We start from the raw sequence: 19,389 nt of genomic DNA, 5'->3' as shown, positions 1-19,389 counted from the left end.
AGAGCACCGCGACCGCAGGGCCCGGTGGCTCACTGTATTGCTGTATAGGAAGAGCACCGCGACCGCAGGGCCCGGCTTCTCCTCCGGGCTACAGGAGGAGAAGTCTTACTTTTTTTTTTTTAAACTAATGGATTTGTCTCCCTAATACATTAGAGAGCAGAGAGGATTTTGCTAAGAATTGTGGAGGGAGATTGTGTAGAAAAGGAATAGAGAGCAGTTTCAGTTCACTGTTCACACTGTTGATTAAACACACACACACACACACACACAGAGGCACAGTACACAATCATTTAAGCTTGATTTGGCAAACTACTTACCCTGTTGATTTACATATATCTGCTAATTTTTAAAGGAAATCCTTACAAAAAAGATTTCCATAGTATTAAAAAAAAAAACAAAAACACACGCTCAGGCTCTTGGGGGCCGGCTCGGCCCAGCACCGTGAGCGAGAAGCCTGTTCACTGTGAATGCTATAAGATGAGAGCGCTCAGGCTCTTGGGGGCTTGTGAGAAGCCTTGGTGGGGTGTGACTACTAGGAGGCACACAGACAAAAACAGAAACACCTAATGAAGGAGAAAACTGATTTTCCCTTCTGAATTTATTATGTGGCGGTTTTTCAGGAGAAAACCCATCAGACAAACTATTTTTCAAAGCAAAGTATTTTTACATGTATTCATCTCATCTCCCATCGTTCCATCTAGCATGCACCACAAGCACGCATGTATAAAAGTAAGCATCCTGATTAGATTTGTCTGACCCAAAGCTGAATGTAGCTAATGCAGCAAATGTTTCTCAAAATGGTGTTCAGTGAAATACCTGTCTGAAACTGAAACAGACAAAGCAGGTAATGAGAAGCTGGTGGGAAGCTTTAGCTTAGAGCCGCAGCAGCAGGCTCTCAGCTATAGCTCTATAGGCTCTCTGGGCCGAAACCCCGAGATCTGGCGACTGGCGAGGCCACTGAACTCACTGGCATGTTCATGATAGGTGTTTGAGATTACCATGCTGTGGTCATCTCATTGTCTTTCTCATCAGCAAGGTGTTTCTGTCAAGAACTGTTGCTCAATGGATGTTTTTTGTTTGTTTATTTGTTTTTTGGCACCATTCTCAGTAACTCCAAAGACAGGAGATCAGCAGTTTCAGGAAAAATAAACAGCCAATCTGGCCCCAGCAATCATGCCACAGTCATCAGTGAAGCTTCTGGCCTGTAGATCCATGATTTTATGCATCACATTGACATGATTGGCTCACTGGATAACTGCATGGATAAGCAGGTGCACAGGTGTTTCTAATAAAATACTCTTTAAGTGTAGGTGGCTTCCGGTATTTGTTTAAATGACTACCCATCACTTACAGTAGTTTCCCCCTGCTGTCCAGCAGGGGGCGGTACGCGCCCTCCAGCTGGTGACCTGCCATCGCCGCTGGAAAAAGAAAAAGGAAAAAAAAAAACAGAAGAAGAAGAAGTGGTGGCGCAACACAGTTTAGCTAACATAGACAGTAGGTGTAGTTCAGGACAGCTGGTCCATCCACAATAACGCTACAACTTAGCTTCATTTACTGTCCATCCTCATTTGCTTATGACATCCTTCAAACCCGGCGGCCACATCGCACTATGTTCGAGGTAACGTAGCTGCCGTTCGGGCTATTATTACACTGTACAGCTGGCTGTCGTTGGCTGGGATTCTCTATGTAGCTTAACTGTTACAGTTAGGTACATCCAGTTCGTTTACCTGCAGATAAAGTACCCTGATAGGTGTGGGTCCATTGGTTTAAATGTTTTGCTCCTACATGTCGCGACAGCTCTAAATAAAATTGTGAGAATAGCTTGAAAGCTAGCTCGTTAGCTGGTGGCGTTTGTTATAAACTAACTAGCGCTGCATTCAGCGACATATGCAACTTAAAACGATTAATTCTCTGCCCCCCGGCTGTCGACGAAGCATTTCAAAGTGTTATGGTTGTCAAGAAAATAACAGACATAACGTTAGCGCAAAGTGTCATAACGTTATGATAGCTAGTGTAGCAAAACAGATAAGTTCATTGAAGCCTGTAGCCCACTGTCACATTATTACTGTCATGCATTTGAGTTTGGTGTCACCATATGACCGAATCATTCAATCATGCAATCATTGAAAGGTGCACAAAACGGCCAGTTTCTTATGAATACGTGAATTTGTCCCTGTGTTTGATCACTTCAAGTGTAAACACAGCAAATGAAGAGATGGATGGATGGATGGATAGATAGAGACATATATGACTCCTCTGCGATAGTCACGTGAGAACGATAATTTAAGCCCTAAATATTGAATTTGAAAAAAGTAACTTTATGAGACAAGAAACCGATTCTCTAATATATTCTCCGTAGGCATTTTATTTTCTTTATTTTTATTATTTACTAAAATGAATGCACTCTGTCCTCACTGACGACACTCCAGTAAACCAGTTTAAACAAAAACTGAACATTATACATTTACTCATTTGGCAGACGCTTTTGTCCAAAGTGACTCACAATTGAGGGACAACACTAAAGCTTCAGTACAGGCAAAGACCTTGAAGTTAGTACTAAGTACTAAATGTATTCAATAACACAAAGTGCAAGGAGATCAGATAATAAAGTGCACAGTAAGGGCTAGTTTGCCGTGTAAGGAGAGGAGGTGCTCTCAGAAGAGGATATAGAGGGACTTCCCTGCTCTGATAACATGTGGTAGCTCGTTCCACCATCAGGGAACCACAAATGAGAAGTTTGGACGGTGATTGACTTGTGTGCAAGGATGGCAGTGCCAGACGACGTTCCTTGGAGGAACGCAGTGGCTGGGAAGGAGCCTAAGCCTTCAGCATTATAACATTCAGGAAGGAAGGATTTATGGCAGGAATGTTGAACTAGTTTGAACCAGGGTTACTAAATAAACTGGCAACTGAGAGTGTAATTATCATTAAAAGTTTATCATCTGTGACAGTCTTCACACAGCCTTTTGATTGATCTGAATGAACGGTACACACGTCAACCAGAAAATCAACTTGCAGTGATTTGAAGTGTGAATGCATTAAATAATCCATCACAGCTTTTATCTGTTGTCATGTCATTTTCTGTTGTCATTTTTTTTTTTGCAGTGTCTCAGTGCAGTGCCGACTTAGTAATGCTATAGTGTTATGTTATTCAATAATAATACTACTAGTAATACTAATACTACTAATACTACTAATAATACTAGTGTACAATGGAACAAGGTTTGCATTAGACAGTGTTAAAGTAGACATGCAGTGTGAGACTACGGGACAATTCAAAGGTTTCTGAGGTTTGTTACTGTACGCCTTGCGGATACTGATTCCTGAGAAGTGTGTCTGTGTTCTAATGTCTTATCAGGATCCCGAACTCCAAGATCCGTTGTCTCTGAGTCTAAATGAAAATTATGATGACCAGAATTTGACACATCATGACCAAAAAAAAGCACCAGCAAGTCCCGACTATAATTGTGAGACGCCAGATATTCGAGTAATCATCAAAGAGGAAGAGGACGGCTGGACTGTGAGTGAAAATCGTGAGTGGAAACTCTTAAATATCAGCATCACCTTTCTGTATGACATACACACAGTTACTCTGTTGTGATTTGTCACATTTGTTTTTGTTTTACCTTGTGATGTTAAATACAGATGAGAGCTTCAGCTCAGAGGGACAAAAAGAGGATACTTCTGCACACACTTGTCATCCCCACCTCGAAGCATGTGGTAAAGAGAGCTCCACTTCATATGGAGTAAAGAGACAGCATATTGTTAATTCGGTGGAGAAATGCTTGGAATCCGATGGCCCCACTTTCTATGGCCAGAGTGGCTCTGGCAGGGAAGGACACCAGAGACACATGCTCATTGACTGTGATGAGAAACCTAAGATTTCCTGTGTTTGTGGGAAGACACCAGGAAATGTGACTGTGGATCAGTGCAATAACACAGGAGAGAAATCTTTCTCCTGCCCAGAAAGTGAGCCGACCCCTGGTCACAAAGGGAACACGAATTCCCATCAGCGAGCACATGCTGAGGATGGGTGTTATGCTCCAGACCAGAGCCTTGACTTTAAACAAAGCACATCTTTGCCAACAGAAGCAGAACTACATGAGACCAAAAGATCAGCACCTTGCCAAACAGTATGTAGAAATTCTTTATGTAGAAATACATGAAATAACATTAAGCAAACATTATTTATAAAGAAAAAGTCTCCTTTCTCTTACTTGTTTTTTGTAGTTATCTTGTAGTAGTTTCATGTGGTTAGCTAAAGGACTCACATTTAGATACCCTTTAGTTTCTTCTTTATTTTTTGTTTGCAAATGCATCTTAGTAATGTCACAATGGACCTCATGCAAGGACTACTCATATAAACAGATCAGTCCTTAAGTGGCATGTAGGAGTGATGTAAGATAACTTGGAATTCATCAGTGTTCTCGTACTTAGAAATGTCTCTGAGGTATGAATGACATTTAGACAGACCTGTCGTAGGACCTATGCACAGAAAGTAGTTGCTAGGTACTCTGAAAGCAGCCGCTGGGTCTTTGTCTAGTATTATCCTCTGCTGTACCCGACAGTGTAACATAACTTGCTGTAGGCTACTGTATATATTATTCTCTTGTCTCAGTGACTGTCATATCCCCCTTGACTGCGCCTCAGAACAGTTAATTAAAGCATTTTTTAACATCTAACTTCATGTACCCTTAACCATTCCCTCTTTATATCGTTCAAAAGCTGTAATTTATTATTTTTTTTTATGACTTGCATTTATTTTTTAAATATAACATCAGTACAGTGCAGTCCTAAGACAAAGTACACAGGTATAATGCCCAGATAGAAATCCGTTGTCGTCAACGCTCTTCCACCTCATTCTTTCACACATTTATAAAAGAAATACATCTGTCCCACTAGAAGAAGTATGTTTCTGTCCTGTCACACTTTGCCGCCTTACTGTCTAATCATCCGTCTGGATCCAGTCCTTCACTGGTTGTGTAAAAGCAGATAACACTTTGCAGTATCCTAAAACATAGTTTTGGACAGCATTCAAATTAGCAGCTGCAAAAATCATGTGTTTTTCACCTGCAGATTTTTAGCAACAGGACGCTCCGAGTTGTGAAAATCTTCTTCTACTCTTCAGCTGCATTTTTGTGAATGATTCATTCCCACAAACAGAGCTGAAGAGGCAGCCTCACATGGCAGTTTTAGGGCCGCTGATTATGCTTATTATGATCAAATCTCATGAACATGCACCTCATGATGAACGGCGGCATTCGTCAGGCTGAAGCGAGAGATTTTTGACGAGTTTGAGAAGTTAAGAGAGTTTGATGAATCTGACTTGAAACACTCGTACAAGCAAACCTCCCAGAAAAACATAAGAGAGATTCAGGAACATGAAAATGTTCTTGCATGGGGTTCATTCACAGTTTTTTTAAATAATGCATTTTTATTTTCAGTTAAAGAATCAAACAAAATGGGATTAGCAAGGTAGGCAGATAATATACATACTTTTTTTTTTACTACTGTTCATTCCAACCAGATTAGAGAAATGTAAAAATCTGGTGTTACTTCTTCCCGTCAGATAAACTTAGTGGATAAAGTCACCAAAGAGATGATGAAAATGAAGACCTTTTCGCACTGTGTTCTGTATTTAGGATTCTCCTGAACATAAGCCTCTGATGTCACACGGACTCAAGATGGCATCTGCAAACTTAGAGGACCAAACGCTTCATTTGACTGTTAGATTGCAGGCGGGGGAGGAGGAAGAAGAGGAACAAGATGAAGAAATTGGAGGTTTAATCAACTCTGATGGAGAAGTGGTCGAGTGGGATGCCAGTAGGTTGTTCATAACAGCATGTTTACCGATAGCCCTTACTCCTGCAAGGCCTACAGATTTATTTATTTACTCAAGGGACCACTCTGGTTTCAGTTTCCCACGGGAGTTTTGGAGTTTATTTGGAATAATATTTTCAGTAGCAGTTGAAAAAAGGGGCATTCAGGGAATTGGCAGCCAAACACATTTAAGTGTTTCTAAAACAAGATCTCTAATTAAAACTGTACTGTACAGAGTCTTAGCTCTTTTGTTTTCTGTCATCAATATATTCACATTCATGCTTCATCTTCAGGATCTTTATTGACTTCATCTTCATCTAGAAAGAAGACTGTCAGGTAGATCTGAACCTGAGCAAAGTATCTTTGATTTTTACAGGAGAGAGTCCTGACCGAGGCTCGGATTGCACAGAAAGTTCTCAGCCTAGCAAGGTAATTTATCTCAAGACATAGTTTTACAATGCTAAAGGACAGATACGGGCTGCCCCCTTTAAGTGTCTGGACATCTCTGATTTCATACATAGCTTAAAATGCTATTGCATATTACATGTAATACAATTCAACACCACATAAACATCCTCCACAATGATCATAGAGTTGAGTCTATGTCCTGCAAAACCCCAAAACAATGGAGCTTTTCCATTTCGACAAAGAGACAGCTAGAAATGACTAGATGTAAATGTATTGGGAAACAATGAGTTGTCTTGGACAGGATTTAATACAGACCAAAGTTAGGATCCACTTGTTAAGTGAGTCATAAGATATCCCCAGAACTCTCCCAGATTTTGCCTGAGGTCTATGAAGCGGGTGCTTGCTAATCTTAGCGCTTTGTTTAGGGATAAAGGAGAGCAACTGTCTAAATCTGACTGACCAAAATGTTTGGAAGAGCACAGTGTAACTTCTGCTCTATGGTAGATGTTACCTTTAAAAAATACACTTATGAACCAAAACTTAGTCAGTAGAGGAGAGAGTCTTCAGTCTCAGTGCGGGCTAGATAAACAGACAAGATTACTGATTAACCAGTTACCAGTTACTGCAGCAGAGCACCACAGAATAGTTTGGATTACTCCCTAGAACTGCCATAAAAATGCACTTATCTTTGCTCTGTTTGCAGGCTAAAGTACTGTGAACCCAGGGAGGGCATTTGGGGGTATATTTCTGATGGTTTTTAATGATTATGATCACAGGGTGTCGGCCTGTCCGAGTCTCAGCTACAAGGCCAAAACCAGAGAGACAGCAGTAGTCCAACACTCATCATGGAAGTTGTGTCTGTGGGAGAAGATGAAGAAAGGGAAGAAGGGGAGGAAAAAGAGAGAGTAGTAAAGATGACAACTGTTTCGCCCTTGTACCGTGGTAAACGGAAATCAAAAGAATAATAAATGGAAACTCTTCAGGTTGTAAAAAATAGTTATGTCTCAGTTCTAAGTGTATCTTTTTGCACATTGTGTTATCAGGAAAGAGACGCAGAAGAGAGAACAAGGCTTCAGAAAGAACAGTGGCTTCATTGGACGTCTCGGATGCAGAAAAGGAAGTTCCTGCAAATCCTGGTGAGTGGGCTGATTTGGAGACTACAGTGAAATTCATTGTCATGCACATTCACCTTGTTGGTTTAAGTAATACACATAGAGGATTTAGAAGATTCATATTAAAATTTGTTTTATTTTTACCTGGTATTCAGAATTCGTCGTTAGTGTGTGTTGCTTTCCATACTGAAATGTTTTCTCCTTTTTTATGTCACAAAGTAAAGAGAAGAGGCAGAAGAAAGATTTCAGAAACTCCTCTGTTGTCTACAGAAGACTTGGAGGAAGAGCCTGGAAGTGAGTGTTCCTCTGTATTTTTATGGATATTGAAAGCATGTTCATGCATCTGAAATGTTAATTTTGCATGTCATTGTTTGTTATATGTTTTTTCTTTTTTTTTCTTATAGTATCGAGGCGTACTCGACGAAAGAGAAATTTCCCTACCATAGTGGAATCAGAAGAATTAAACTCAAAAACTGTTCGCCGTGTCGCTGGTAAGGCAAGAAAAAATTTGGTTCACAAGTAGGGTTGAATTTTGATCTAGTTAAATTTGAATCTTTTGGTCTTAAAAAAATTTGGATCCAATTCTGAAGTGGTTTTAGACTAAAGCAATAAACCTTTCTCTTTTTCTTTTAACAGCAAAGCGACCTTACAGAAGAAGGAAAGACACCAAACCATCAGCTGAAGGAGATGAAGAAAACACAGGTGTTTCTGCTGGTAAGAGCAAGTAAATGTTTACAAGAGTGTATAACCATTATGGAATCATTTTCCAGGCAAAGAAAAGGTGGCTGTGTTTAAATTGCCTTCATTTTTTAAGCAGGCTTTTACCATGTTACCCCATAGTTAGCTCAGTTTCACCAGCGTGTTAACTGGCTGTTTACAGCATAGTAATAGTATTGCTGCTACAGCTGCCTGCAGCAGCCAGCTAAATAAACCTGGTGCAGTGATTTAGAACAGTTGATACACTCTTGACAGGAGCTGTGAGGAACTGTGATTTTAATGCACAGCTGCCAGGTATTTTTCTGTTAATAGAAAAAGACATGCAGCATCTTTGATATTCGTCCAAATTCAGAGCAGCAGTAGTTCTAGACCTGCTGTTCCAGTCCAACCTGTGCCACCTGTAAGCAGGAAAAAACACCCGCAGCAGGAGCTTAGATGTAGACAAGCTGATGTGTACCATCTACAGGCAAGAAAAATGATTTTGACACTGTCGAAAAAGCTTAATGTTGAATCCAGGTTATAAATGTTTTGAAAAGAAAAATAAATATAAAGAGAGTTATTTGCAGCCTTTTTCTTACATACCAGTTTCATTCAGTGTTTAGCACCTAAAAACAAAATATGTTTGGTTAAGAACAGAGCTTGTTTACAAGGGTTGTTAAAGCAAACAAATGAACAATATAAACAGAATCTGATTGATATGTGATTGGATTTCAATAAGTCTGCAAGCTCATTTTGTAATTTCATGTTATTTTTCCACCACATAGGCAAGAAGCGCCCCGGCAGAAAGATGGTTCGTGTACCAGTAGAAATACCTCCTGAGCTCCTGAAGAGGCCCAAAGAGAAGATAGAGTACCACTGCTCAGTGTGTGGCAAAGAATTTCCTCATGCCTATAAACTAGAGAGGCACGAGCTGATCCACACAGGAGAGAAACCGTACTGCTGCTCCATCTGTGGTCGCGGTTTCAACCAGAAGGGCAATCTCAAAACGCACTACAAAGTCCACTTTGGTGAGTATTTTGTGGGAGGGAGTCAAATGAGTACATTCAAGCTTTTCTGCATGTTATATTGGACATACAACTAGTTAACTAGTTGAATAAATAAATGAGAATTTTTAGGAAAATACATTGCACCTGTATTTGACCTTTTGTCAGTGTTTTGCTCAAAGTCACCTTCAAAGCACATGAAAACTCATGAGTATCTATAAAACGAGACAAATTTACTGTTGCTAAAAATAGTAACTATACTTTGATACTTCAAATTTCCTGACAGTTAAAGCTGCAGATATCAGATATATAGCTAATGTTTTAGTTTTACAGACAGGCTAGACTGCTGCTCTGAATGTCCAGAGATCCTGGTTAAAGAGATGAAGATGATTATAAAATGTGCTAAAAGTGTAACTATTGGATTCTGACTTTTGTTGACTAGCATTGACTGTTGGTCAGTAGCCGACAAAGACTTAAATATGGTTTATCTCTACTTTATCACTGTGAAGGTCGTAAGGGCGTTGTGGACTTTGACGATGAGGTGAATCCCCTAGCATCAGAACTGTCCGAGTACTTGAAGTCCCTGCCGGGGGAGTCCAGGATCAGATCATCCCTCCGTTGCCTGGAATGTGGAAAAGACTGTGAGAGTCAGTCTGCCTTACAAGCACACCACATTACTTCACACACAGAGACAGCTGCTGAATCAGACACAGTTGAGCACAGCACATCACAGCTTCTCTTCTGCCGCCGCTGTGGCATTCAGTTCAGTGAAAAAGAAAAGCTGGAAGAACACATGAAAACCCACATCAAGGAGAAGCCCTACTCATGTCCTGACTGTGGCAAGAAGTTCATCAATGAAAGCTACATACAAATCCACCAGCGCATCCATACTGGGGAGAGACCCTTCCTCTGCTCCCAGTGCGGCAGAGGTTTCCACACGGCTTCATCTCTCAAGCTGCATGAGATGCAGCACTCTGAGGAAAGGCCGTTCGCATGTTCCATTTGTGGGAAGACGTTTCGGATAAACTCGTACCTGACAGCACATTATCAGACCCACATTAAAGACAGACCTTTTATTTGTAGCGTCTGTGGGAAAGGCTACTCTAGAGCCGAGGAACTGAAGGTGCACCACAGGCTTCACACTGGGGAGAGACCCTACGAGTGTGGAGAATGTGGCAAGAGCTTCATTTACCGCCAGGGTCTGCGGCAGCATCAGCGCACACATGCTGGAAAACGCATCGGGCCAACCAGACAGCTCGGTAGACCGAAGCAACAGGCCCGGCTGGACATCTAACAGTTGCTCTAATGATGCATTTTTTTTGTCGTTAACCGTGTTTGAAAATATTGCAGTAAAATGTGCTTCTTCCCTGTTCCTCTTCCTTCCATTCTTCCCACCTACAGCATAGACAATTACTCTATCTGAAAATATGCGCTACAGAGTCGGTGTGGATTGCCAAGAATAATTCGGAAGCTTACTGTGTTGTCTTTCCTGTATTCATGTTTTGTACTCATGTTTTTATGTTAACTCCAGTAGCCCATCTGTACAATTTGAGTGCCTTTGTATCCTGCATGCCAAATAATAATACTTAATGTTCAAAAATTATGCACAATATCCCTGTTATTTTAAAATCCATGTTGATGGAATACAGAAATTTTTCAGAAACTTGCCTGCTTTTTAAAAAATATTTGATATTTGATTCAAGATTAAGTAAAGAGGAATTATTAGAACTAGATGCCAATATTTAATGATGGATCTGAAGAGCCAGAGGGTGAACATGTAAGAGCAGGAGTGTACATACCTGAGTCTGATGTAGTCATGTCCAAAGGTATTTACAGCAGAAACTGTTGCTATAATTTTAGGTTTACAGTGGAGATTAGAAGTAAGACCTGAGAGAGCTGTCACTGGTTCAGACCCCGTTGCAGCTCTTAATAGTTTGAATTAAAAAGAAACAGTAAGAGGTGGTTTGTCGATGATAGTGCTGAGAATACAAGGGTTGGAATTAATGTACAATACTCCTGGGTTCCTGCTCAAGTTGGTGTGAGGGCTAGCGAGAAAACAAATGAGAGTGCAAAAAGAGTTGAAATTAAAGGACGATGAAATAATGAGAGATCCTTTTGAGAAGGCTGAGGCCAAATCATTAATAAAAAAAATGCAGCAAGGGATTTGTAGCAGAAAGAGCGGGACTCAGATCATAAAGGGAGACACTCACAGCAAACACAAATCAATTAAGATAAACACTTTCAAAGGGAAATGCAGAGGAGAGGAAATGCTTTTCCCCCCCCCAAGACTAAGGCTTGGACATACTGGATTAAAATCAACTCTTTAATAAATGGCAGTTAACAGGCCCTGAGGTTACACGCTCCGGTACAGTAGGTGGCGTTATGCGCGTAAACACGTTGATTTGCGATCAGCGGCATTAAATTCAGAGAAGAAGAACTCTGACCCTAGCTCACCCCCAGCTCAGTTAGCGCTACATGCTAACTGCTACCACAGCTTGTACAAAGACATAAATGGCCTTTTGGCACTTGCACTGTGGTGATGCTGCGACTTGGGGACGTGATTAAAATTGATTTTTTTTTCTTTACCCACCATGAATGAGGTGAGTTTTAAAGATTTCAGTTGAGTCGAGTTGGTGAAACATGCTAACAAGCCGTTAGCCAGCTGTCCAGTGGCAAAGTGTGTATGATTGAGCAGCAGCATGTGAACGTCTCGGGTTTGTTTACGTTGAGAGCAGCTCAGCAGAGGCGTGTCTGTGCAGGAAGGAGACTTCAGAACCGATCGTTTTCAGCTTGTCTGGTTAATGGTAGTGAACTCATTTTGTTGCAGCTCAACACAGGTATGTCATTAAAATTCATAAAAGCAAGCAATCGAGATATAATTTTAATTAAAACACTGTAGATATGATGTGATGCTGCACTGTTTACGTTCAGATCGCAGGTGACATATTTACATTGCTCATGCTGACAGCTTCATGATCACAATCACCTTTATTTTCCATTTTATTGTATATTATTTGGCTATAACATGGTACTGGTACATTGCTGTCTGGTACATTGCTGAAAGATGTGATATGATTTGAAAAAACATGAAAACAATCATGTTTGATCAAATAAACTATGAAAAGTTCGTATTAAAGAACCAACTGTAATAAAGGTCGGTCAAAAAGAGGCCCTCATTAGTGAGATTTCATTCTTTTATTTTTCTATATTTTGTATTTTTGAGATTATTTGTGATGGCAGATTTGATCCTCCTGGGCATTGATGATCCCAGTCTTGCACAGATCTGTGCAGAGATCTTCTGCCATTCTTCACAGATAATTTTCAGCTGCTCTTCGCTGGAGGGGTTTTCTGTTGCTCTACCTTCCTCTTTAAAATACTCCACAGGTTTTCTATTGGATTCAAGTCAGGGGACATGCTGGGCCATGTCATAGTTTTCACTTTTGTCCTCTTTAAAAGTTCTTGTGTGGTTTTTGCAGTATGTTTGGGTTCATTGTTTTGTTGGAAAATTGCTCTCTTGCCAAGCTTTTTGAGACTGGGAGTCTGATGATGTTAATTCAGTAATTGGGTATACAAACTTGTTTAATGGTTGGCACTATGCAGTCACTGTGGTAGTCCTGGCCAGGCCCACACCGAACATGCTGGACCCCATCTGATCCAGACACATTTATTTTGGTTTCATTGGACCACGGAATGTTCATGTTTTGCCAACATTCATCAGGGTTCTTTCATGTTCATGGGCAAACTTTAATCTTGCAGTTTTGGGAGTGATTTTTTTTTTCTTGGATGCCGTCTGTAGAAGCTGACTTCATGGAATGTCCTTCACACTGTCTGATCAGTGAAACATGAGTTTCCACAGATAATCTCTGTCTTAATTTTTTTTTTTGTTTATTTGTTTTAGAATTTAAGTGCTAGATTCTCTTTCACAGTTTCATGGTTATCTCTGAGGAACATTGAAATTAAAAAGAGTGTGACTACGCTTTCAAAAACCGAAACAAATCTGTGGTCTATAGTAGTAATAATGTATACATTTTAATTTACTGTCTCTTGTTTAGGAATCATCCTGTAGATGTCCTGGCCATGCTGTCTTCTGTCAGTGTGGAACCACATCAGATCATTTACCCGAGTCCAGTCATGAACATCACAACCCTAAAAGTAATGTCACAGATGTTGATGGACACCAACCCAAATATGACATCAGTCCTCACCTAAATGCAGGTGACTGTGGTTGTAATCCTTTGCACGGAGATCAGACCGAATGTGAAATTGTTTCACTATCAATAAAAACTGAAGATAAAGAAAATAGAGCAGCTTCTGAAGTTGTAGTTAAGTCTATAGCACAATTCACCCTCTGTTCTGGTGACAAGGACAGGACACAACCACAGGAGATCCACAAAGACAGCAAGTATTTCGTTCAGGTTTGTAAAAAACAATTCAAAACTCAAGGTCATCTGTGCCAGCACACCAAGAAACACCCTGGAGGATTCAAACTTTACAGATGTTTCCACTGTCGGAAGCGGTTTACCTTTCAAAACACTCTAATTGTTCACCTACGAAACCACACTAAGAAGAAGCCTTTCTTCTGCCCTGTGTGTGGTTTGAACTTTTCTCTGATGAGACAGATCAAGTTTCATATGCAAACACACACTAAAGAGACCAATGTCATGATGAAAGTGCAAGAGGAAGAAGAGACAGTTGGTGGTTTGATCAACTCAGAAAGAGAACAGTTAGAATGGGATCCTGCAAACTCTGGTAAGTGGAAATAGTTTTTCTTTTTACATTAATATATAGTCATTTTCCTCAAACATCTAAATGTCTCCATGTTGAATTGTAGGATACATTCCTGATGTGCATCACACTGATGATCAGCAGCTGGAGAGAAGCATGGAGCAGTCTTGTTTCTGCCATATGTGTGGTGAGAAGTTCCCAAACAGCAGAGCTCTACAGAGACACCAGAGGACTCACACTGGAACCAAACCTCACAAATGCACACAATGTGGGAAAAGCTTTAATTTCCTGAACAGACTGAAGAGACACCTTTTAATCCACACCAAAGACAAACTGTTTACCTGCCCAGTGTGTGACAAGAGATTCTCTCACAAAAACAGACTGAAGAAACACTTTGGCATACATGGATGGTCAGCTGAAGCCAAGGAAACTGCAGAAGCTTTGGATGGACTGGAGACTGCCAGTGCTCCCATCACCTCAGATACATCACATCTGGAGAGCAGTTCTTCTGGTAAGTTTATTCAGTTGTGGGAAAAAAATAAAATATTTTGGTAACAAATCTGTTAAAATAATAATTAAAAGTATTTGAAAAACCCAGGAGCATTTTTTTTTTTTTAACCATAAGATGATGTGCTCGTTATTTGGGATAGATCAGAGATCTTGCTCTGAGTCATGTTCATAGGCACTATCTCTATGGAAGCAAGTAGTTCCACTGAAAGCTATTGACAGTGAGGTCTTTGGATTCATTGCGAACACTTAAGTGTCAAGATACAAGAGGTAAAGGAAAAGACAAAAATAAAATGTCACTGGCTGCTAATTTGCTCCAGATTTAAAAAGTGGCAATTTCTGTGTTGCTGATTTTATGCACATACAGTACCAGTTTCCTTGTTCTATACATGCAGGTAGTGCTCCTGATGGTACATTACCTGGTGACACGCACACAGCCACGCCAAGCAAACCTGAAACTAACCGTTCTGTGAACACAACATCCAGGAAACGTCGAAAGAAAACTGAGGCTGAGGAGCTCTTCACCTGCACAGAGTGCAGTAAGGATTTCCAGAGCGTGTACACGAGAGACCGACATCTGAGAGAGAAACATGGAAAACACCCAATTCACAAGTGCTGCGACTGTGGACAGACATTTAGAGCCAACCGGAGCTTGTTAGTTCACCGGAGGATATACCACCTAGGACCTACAGCTGCTGTGGAATGTGAAGAAGAACGCAGAGCTCCAAAGATGTATATTTGTTCAACATGTGGAAAGCATTTCCCTACAAGTGCCTCACTGAAAAGGCACCTTGTTATTCACTCAGGGAAGAAACCGTACAAGTGCACTTTGTGTGGAAGAGGTTTCACACAGCTTGGAAACCTCAAAACACACCAGAAGGTTCACAAAGGTGAGAACACTGAGCTCGACATTTTTTTTTGTCCTTGGCTAATCTGTCTGTACTGTAACTGTAGCGTGGGGTCATAAGTGTGAGCTCATCACTTTAAGCAACCACATGCACATTACACAAGGTAATTGGATCCATTGTTAATATAGAACTATTGATAATTGCAGATTTAAGGGTGTATTGGTTTAATTTTCTTTTTCTTCCAACAGGGAAATTCATCAGCACGACAGCATCAGAGAAAAGTTCCCCTCAACCTGAAGCGGCTCAGTCATCATTGAAAATCTGCTTCTGTCAGTTGTGTTGGACACAATTTTCAGACAAACAACTATTAGAAGAACATTTGAAGCAAGTCCATGAATCAAAGAAACCATTTTGTTGCACACAGTGTGGCAAGAGATTCATGTACATCCAGAAATTAAAAGAACATGAAGCTGGTCACGAGGGTCTGAAGCCCTACCAGTGTTCCCAGTGTGATAAAGGTTTCCAAACCTCAAAGGGACTAGAGAACCACGGGCGAGATCACACAGGAGAGAAACCATTCCTATGTATTACATGTGGAAAAAGGTTCAAGCAGGAATCTACTCTGAGAGCACACTATGTGACTCATTCTGGAGAGAGGCCCCATCTCTGCTCCATCTGTGGTAAACGTTACACCAGGGCTGAAGAACTCAAAGTTCACCTCAGAGTTCACACAGGGGAGAAGCCGTACCAGTGTGACAAGTGTGGGAAGAGTTTCTACTACAGGCAAGGCTTCAACAACCACAAGAAAACTCATAATGCCAAACCCATAGGACCCACCAGGCAGCTCGGCAGACCCAGGCAGCTGGGGAGCCCCTGGACAAACAGGCCCAAGAGGATCTCACAAAGCGCTCTGCCTGATTCAGATGGAGAGGACCTGACCTGGGAGCCTTCTGACCTTGGTAGGTGTGTGGACTAACTGACTTACTTTTCTAAATCAGATCCTGTGTAGGGTAACCAGACTGTCCATGTCCATGAAAAAAACAAAACAAACAGAAATTACAATATAAATCAGGATAAGTATTTTAATATTGACGAGGGATAATGTATGTAAGTTTTATGTCAGCTGCAGTAGTTACAGTGATGAAATTTTTCAAAAGTCACACTCTTTAAGCTAATTGCTAAAATGTTAACTGCTTGTTGTGTATCTTAACTAGTGGCTATCGTATGATGAATATGGTTATTTTGTTGATACAGCAGACAGACCTCATCATCAGCTCGGGAACCAAGAAAATCATTCTGCAGAGAGCCACAACCAGGTCAGATGAACTCTTAAAATTATCTTGCTGCCTTTCTCTATTTAAACTGGCAAGTAATTTGTGACAAATAAATAACTGAACAATATACATAGCTATATCTCCGTGTTTGCTGTCAATCTCACATTAGCTGCAGCTACCACTTCCTGGCCCTCTCTTGCTGCTTCAGCTGCCACGGCAGAACTAGCTGAAGTCTGGACATGTTCAAAATAAATTAATTTGATAGCTAATCACACCATTTGGACTGTTTAGCTTTGTTTAAGTTTCTAGGTGCTCTGTTTTGCTGATACCTCTGGTCCAGACAGTCTTTTGTATTTCCTCAGGGTGAGACATTTAGTGTTGATATTGTGGTAGGCCGTTACAAATAAATTAATATATGTGAAACACTGTGCTGTGTGTTTTTCGGGCATCCACATGGAACATTGGTCATTATACAGCGATCAGCCTCTGGGACCAAAACCCTGACACATGTAACTGGAGAGCAGCAGAGGGTCAGGGTTACTGTGGTGCAGCAGGAGGGAGCATTAGTGACAGTGCCCTCCTCAGGGGCACGGCGGTAGGTGATGCCAAATCACAGCCATTCTTGTTACCTTGACATCTCATGCAAACAACCATCTTGTAATCCTTGGTTTCACTTAAATTTATTTTGTCACTAAGTGGCGCAGTAAATCGGCTTACCTCCATGGTACCAAACATCTGTGTTGTTTAGTTTGACTTTGCCTTACATTATTTATCAATTGCATAACAAATAAATATATCATCAGTGTTTTCAGACAGATTGCAGACTTGTTGACTGGACCACAACAGCAGGGCCAGAATGAGCTAACTTTCTAACTTTCTCTTTGAGTGATCACTTTACAATTAAATATAGCTGAAATCACAGCACAGCTGTTGTCTTTAACCTATGTGTATGAATGTTTTATCTGATGATGTTATCAAACCAGAGAGAAGCTGGAAATTTACGTAAGAAAACGGTAAAATAATAGGAGTAATACTGTAATTTGCTGAAGAAAGACATCATAGCCACATTTAAGTCAGATTTATAAAGTGTTTTTACAACATTTGGTGAGCAATAAATTTTAACTCAGAGACATGATAATAACTTAAAACCTCTCATGATCACAGGATCAGGAGCACTTTGAAGAGGGCTGTCAAGCCGAGCAGCCCTCCTGGCCCTCTGGGACTTACTCTGCACCACCACCCTCAGGGCTGCGCCTCAGCTCACATCAACCACATAATATCACATCAAAGAAAATGCACCTGAGCGATAGGGCTTTAGAGGTAAATCAGCATGAAGAGCAGACACCTGCAGCACACGGCCAGGACCGCAGTCCAGCACCTGAAGGTGAATTAGACTGAAATGAGAATAATATGAAATTCTATTTTTATTTTATTTTGTAGTTTTTTCAGGGACTATGTATATTACATTTATTGCACTAGATAAAGCTAATTTTCATCTGTAGCCCCCTGGGCAGAAGCCACCAGTGATGTGGAGTTTGATATAGAAAGTAGAGGTATTAATAGAAATATCACATCAGACTCATTGCTTTGGCAAATTTACACTAGTCTGTGGTTTTTTCTTTAGAAGAAACTCCTCCAAGGCCAGAACCTGTGGATGAACAAAGCTCCCATGAACAGCCTCAAGAAAAGCCGTCTGTGGAGCCAAAACAATACCAGGGGCCACGCAGACCTAAGAAGAAGTACGACTGTCCGACCTGTGGAAGAGTTTTCTCTCACAACACCGCTCTGAAGCGACACCTTGTCATTCACTCAGGAAAAAGACCATTTAAGTGCTTTATATGTGGAAGAGGATTCACCCAGAGTGGAAACCTTAAAACACACATGAAAGTTCACAGAGGTCAGAAACAACAAGACACTTTTGTCCAAGTGACATCTTTTTCTTTTGCATGCACATTTTTATGGTAGTGTTCTTTAGTGAACTTTACCTTTGTCAACTATACTTTGATAATAACTGGCAGTTTCATTGTTTTTTTTAAGATTAAGAAAGATAAGTTATGTAGATGTGGTTTTGTGTTTTTTACTCTGCCCTAACTTTTTGTTATTGATTTTTTTTTTCTTGCAGGAGAGTTACCAAATTGGACATTAGTTCAAGAGACAAGTCCTCCTGAAGAATCTGTGACAGTTCATGTGTGTGGAGAATGTGGAATGGACTTCCCTCAGAAACAACAGCTGGAAGAACACAGAGACAGTCACAAAAAGCCTTACGCATGTCCTGACTGTGACAAGACATTCAAAAACAAATATTATTTTAAAATACATAAGCGCATTCACTCTGGAGATTCACCTTTCCTGTGTTCAGAATGCGGAAAGAGCTGCGTCACAGCAGATTCGCTTAAAAAACACGAGTTGACGCACACTAGAGAGAAGAATTTTCACTGTGATCAGTGTGGGAGGGCATTTTCACAATCCTCCCACCTGAGTATGCACCTCAAAACTCACACTGGTGAGCGACCACATCTCTGCTCAATCTGTGGTAAAAGTTACTCCAAAGCATGTGATCTGAAAGTTCACCTGCGAGTTCACACTGGAGAGAAACCGTATACTTGTGAGAAATGTGGGAAGTGCTTCTATTACTCTCAAGGTTATCAAGCGCATCTGAAGATTCACAACAAAAAGCCAAAACCACCAACAAAACCTCTGGGGAGACCAAAACAGCAGCTCTTAGTGGTAAATAGTCAATAATGTCATTTGGGAAATGTACAGTAATCTGAGCGAACAGACAAGGAAAAAGTAAATATATTACACTGACTGGTCAAGCAATGTGGTAGGAATCACATGTAATAGTGCAATATATGATATACAGTCTGCTCCATGGTTACTTGTATTGAACTTAAGATTCAAGAAAATAAATCACGTCACTGTCATTCATTGTTAATTATATTCGTTTCTGTCATTCACCTAAACTAGACCTTAGACCATGATTGACTTTATTTAA

At 40.6% G+C, this 19,389-nt stretch overlaps 1 protein-coding gene across 1 annotated transcript; it reads left to right on the top strand.

The window, feature by feature from the left end:
* Positions 1–1,429: 1,429 nt before the first annotated feature.
* Positions 1,430–19,304, top strand: LOC121181379 (zinc finger protein 729-like). The gene is made up of 22 exons (XM_041037320.1): positions 1,430–1,618; positions 3,359–3,533; positions 3,646–4,133; positions 5,643–5,823; positions 6,197–6,249; positions 7,005–7,170; positions 7,272–7,364; positions 7,560–7,634; positions 7,745–7,831; positions 7,977–8,054; positions 8,822–9,064; positions 9,550–10,331; positions 11,776–11,877; positions 13,093–13,789; positions 13,872–14,276; positions 14,668–15,162; positions 15,369–16,079; positions 16,375–16,436; positions 16,840–16,989; positions 17,559–17,778; positions 18,019–18,291; positions 18,517–19,304. Exons 1-22 carry the CDS (start codon positions 1,610–1,612, stop codon positions 19,134–19,136), a joined length of 6,165 nt encoding a protein of 2,054 aa, XP_040893254.1. The 5' UTR covers positions 1,430–1,609; the 3' UTR covers positions 19,137–19,304.
* The last annotated feature ends 85 nt before the right edge of the window (positions 19,305–19,389 follow it).

Source organism: Toxotes jaculatrix, chromosome 4 (assembly GCF_017976425.1).
Source record: "Toxotes jaculatrix isolate fToxJac2 chromosome 4, fToxJac2.pri, whole genome shotgun sequence".
Lineage (NCBI taxonomy): Eukaryota > Metazoa > Chordata > Actinopteri > Toxotidae > Toxotes > Toxotes jaculatrix.
Note: the sequence above shows the minus strand (reverse complement) of the source record. Positions and strands in the feature narration are given on the sequence as shown.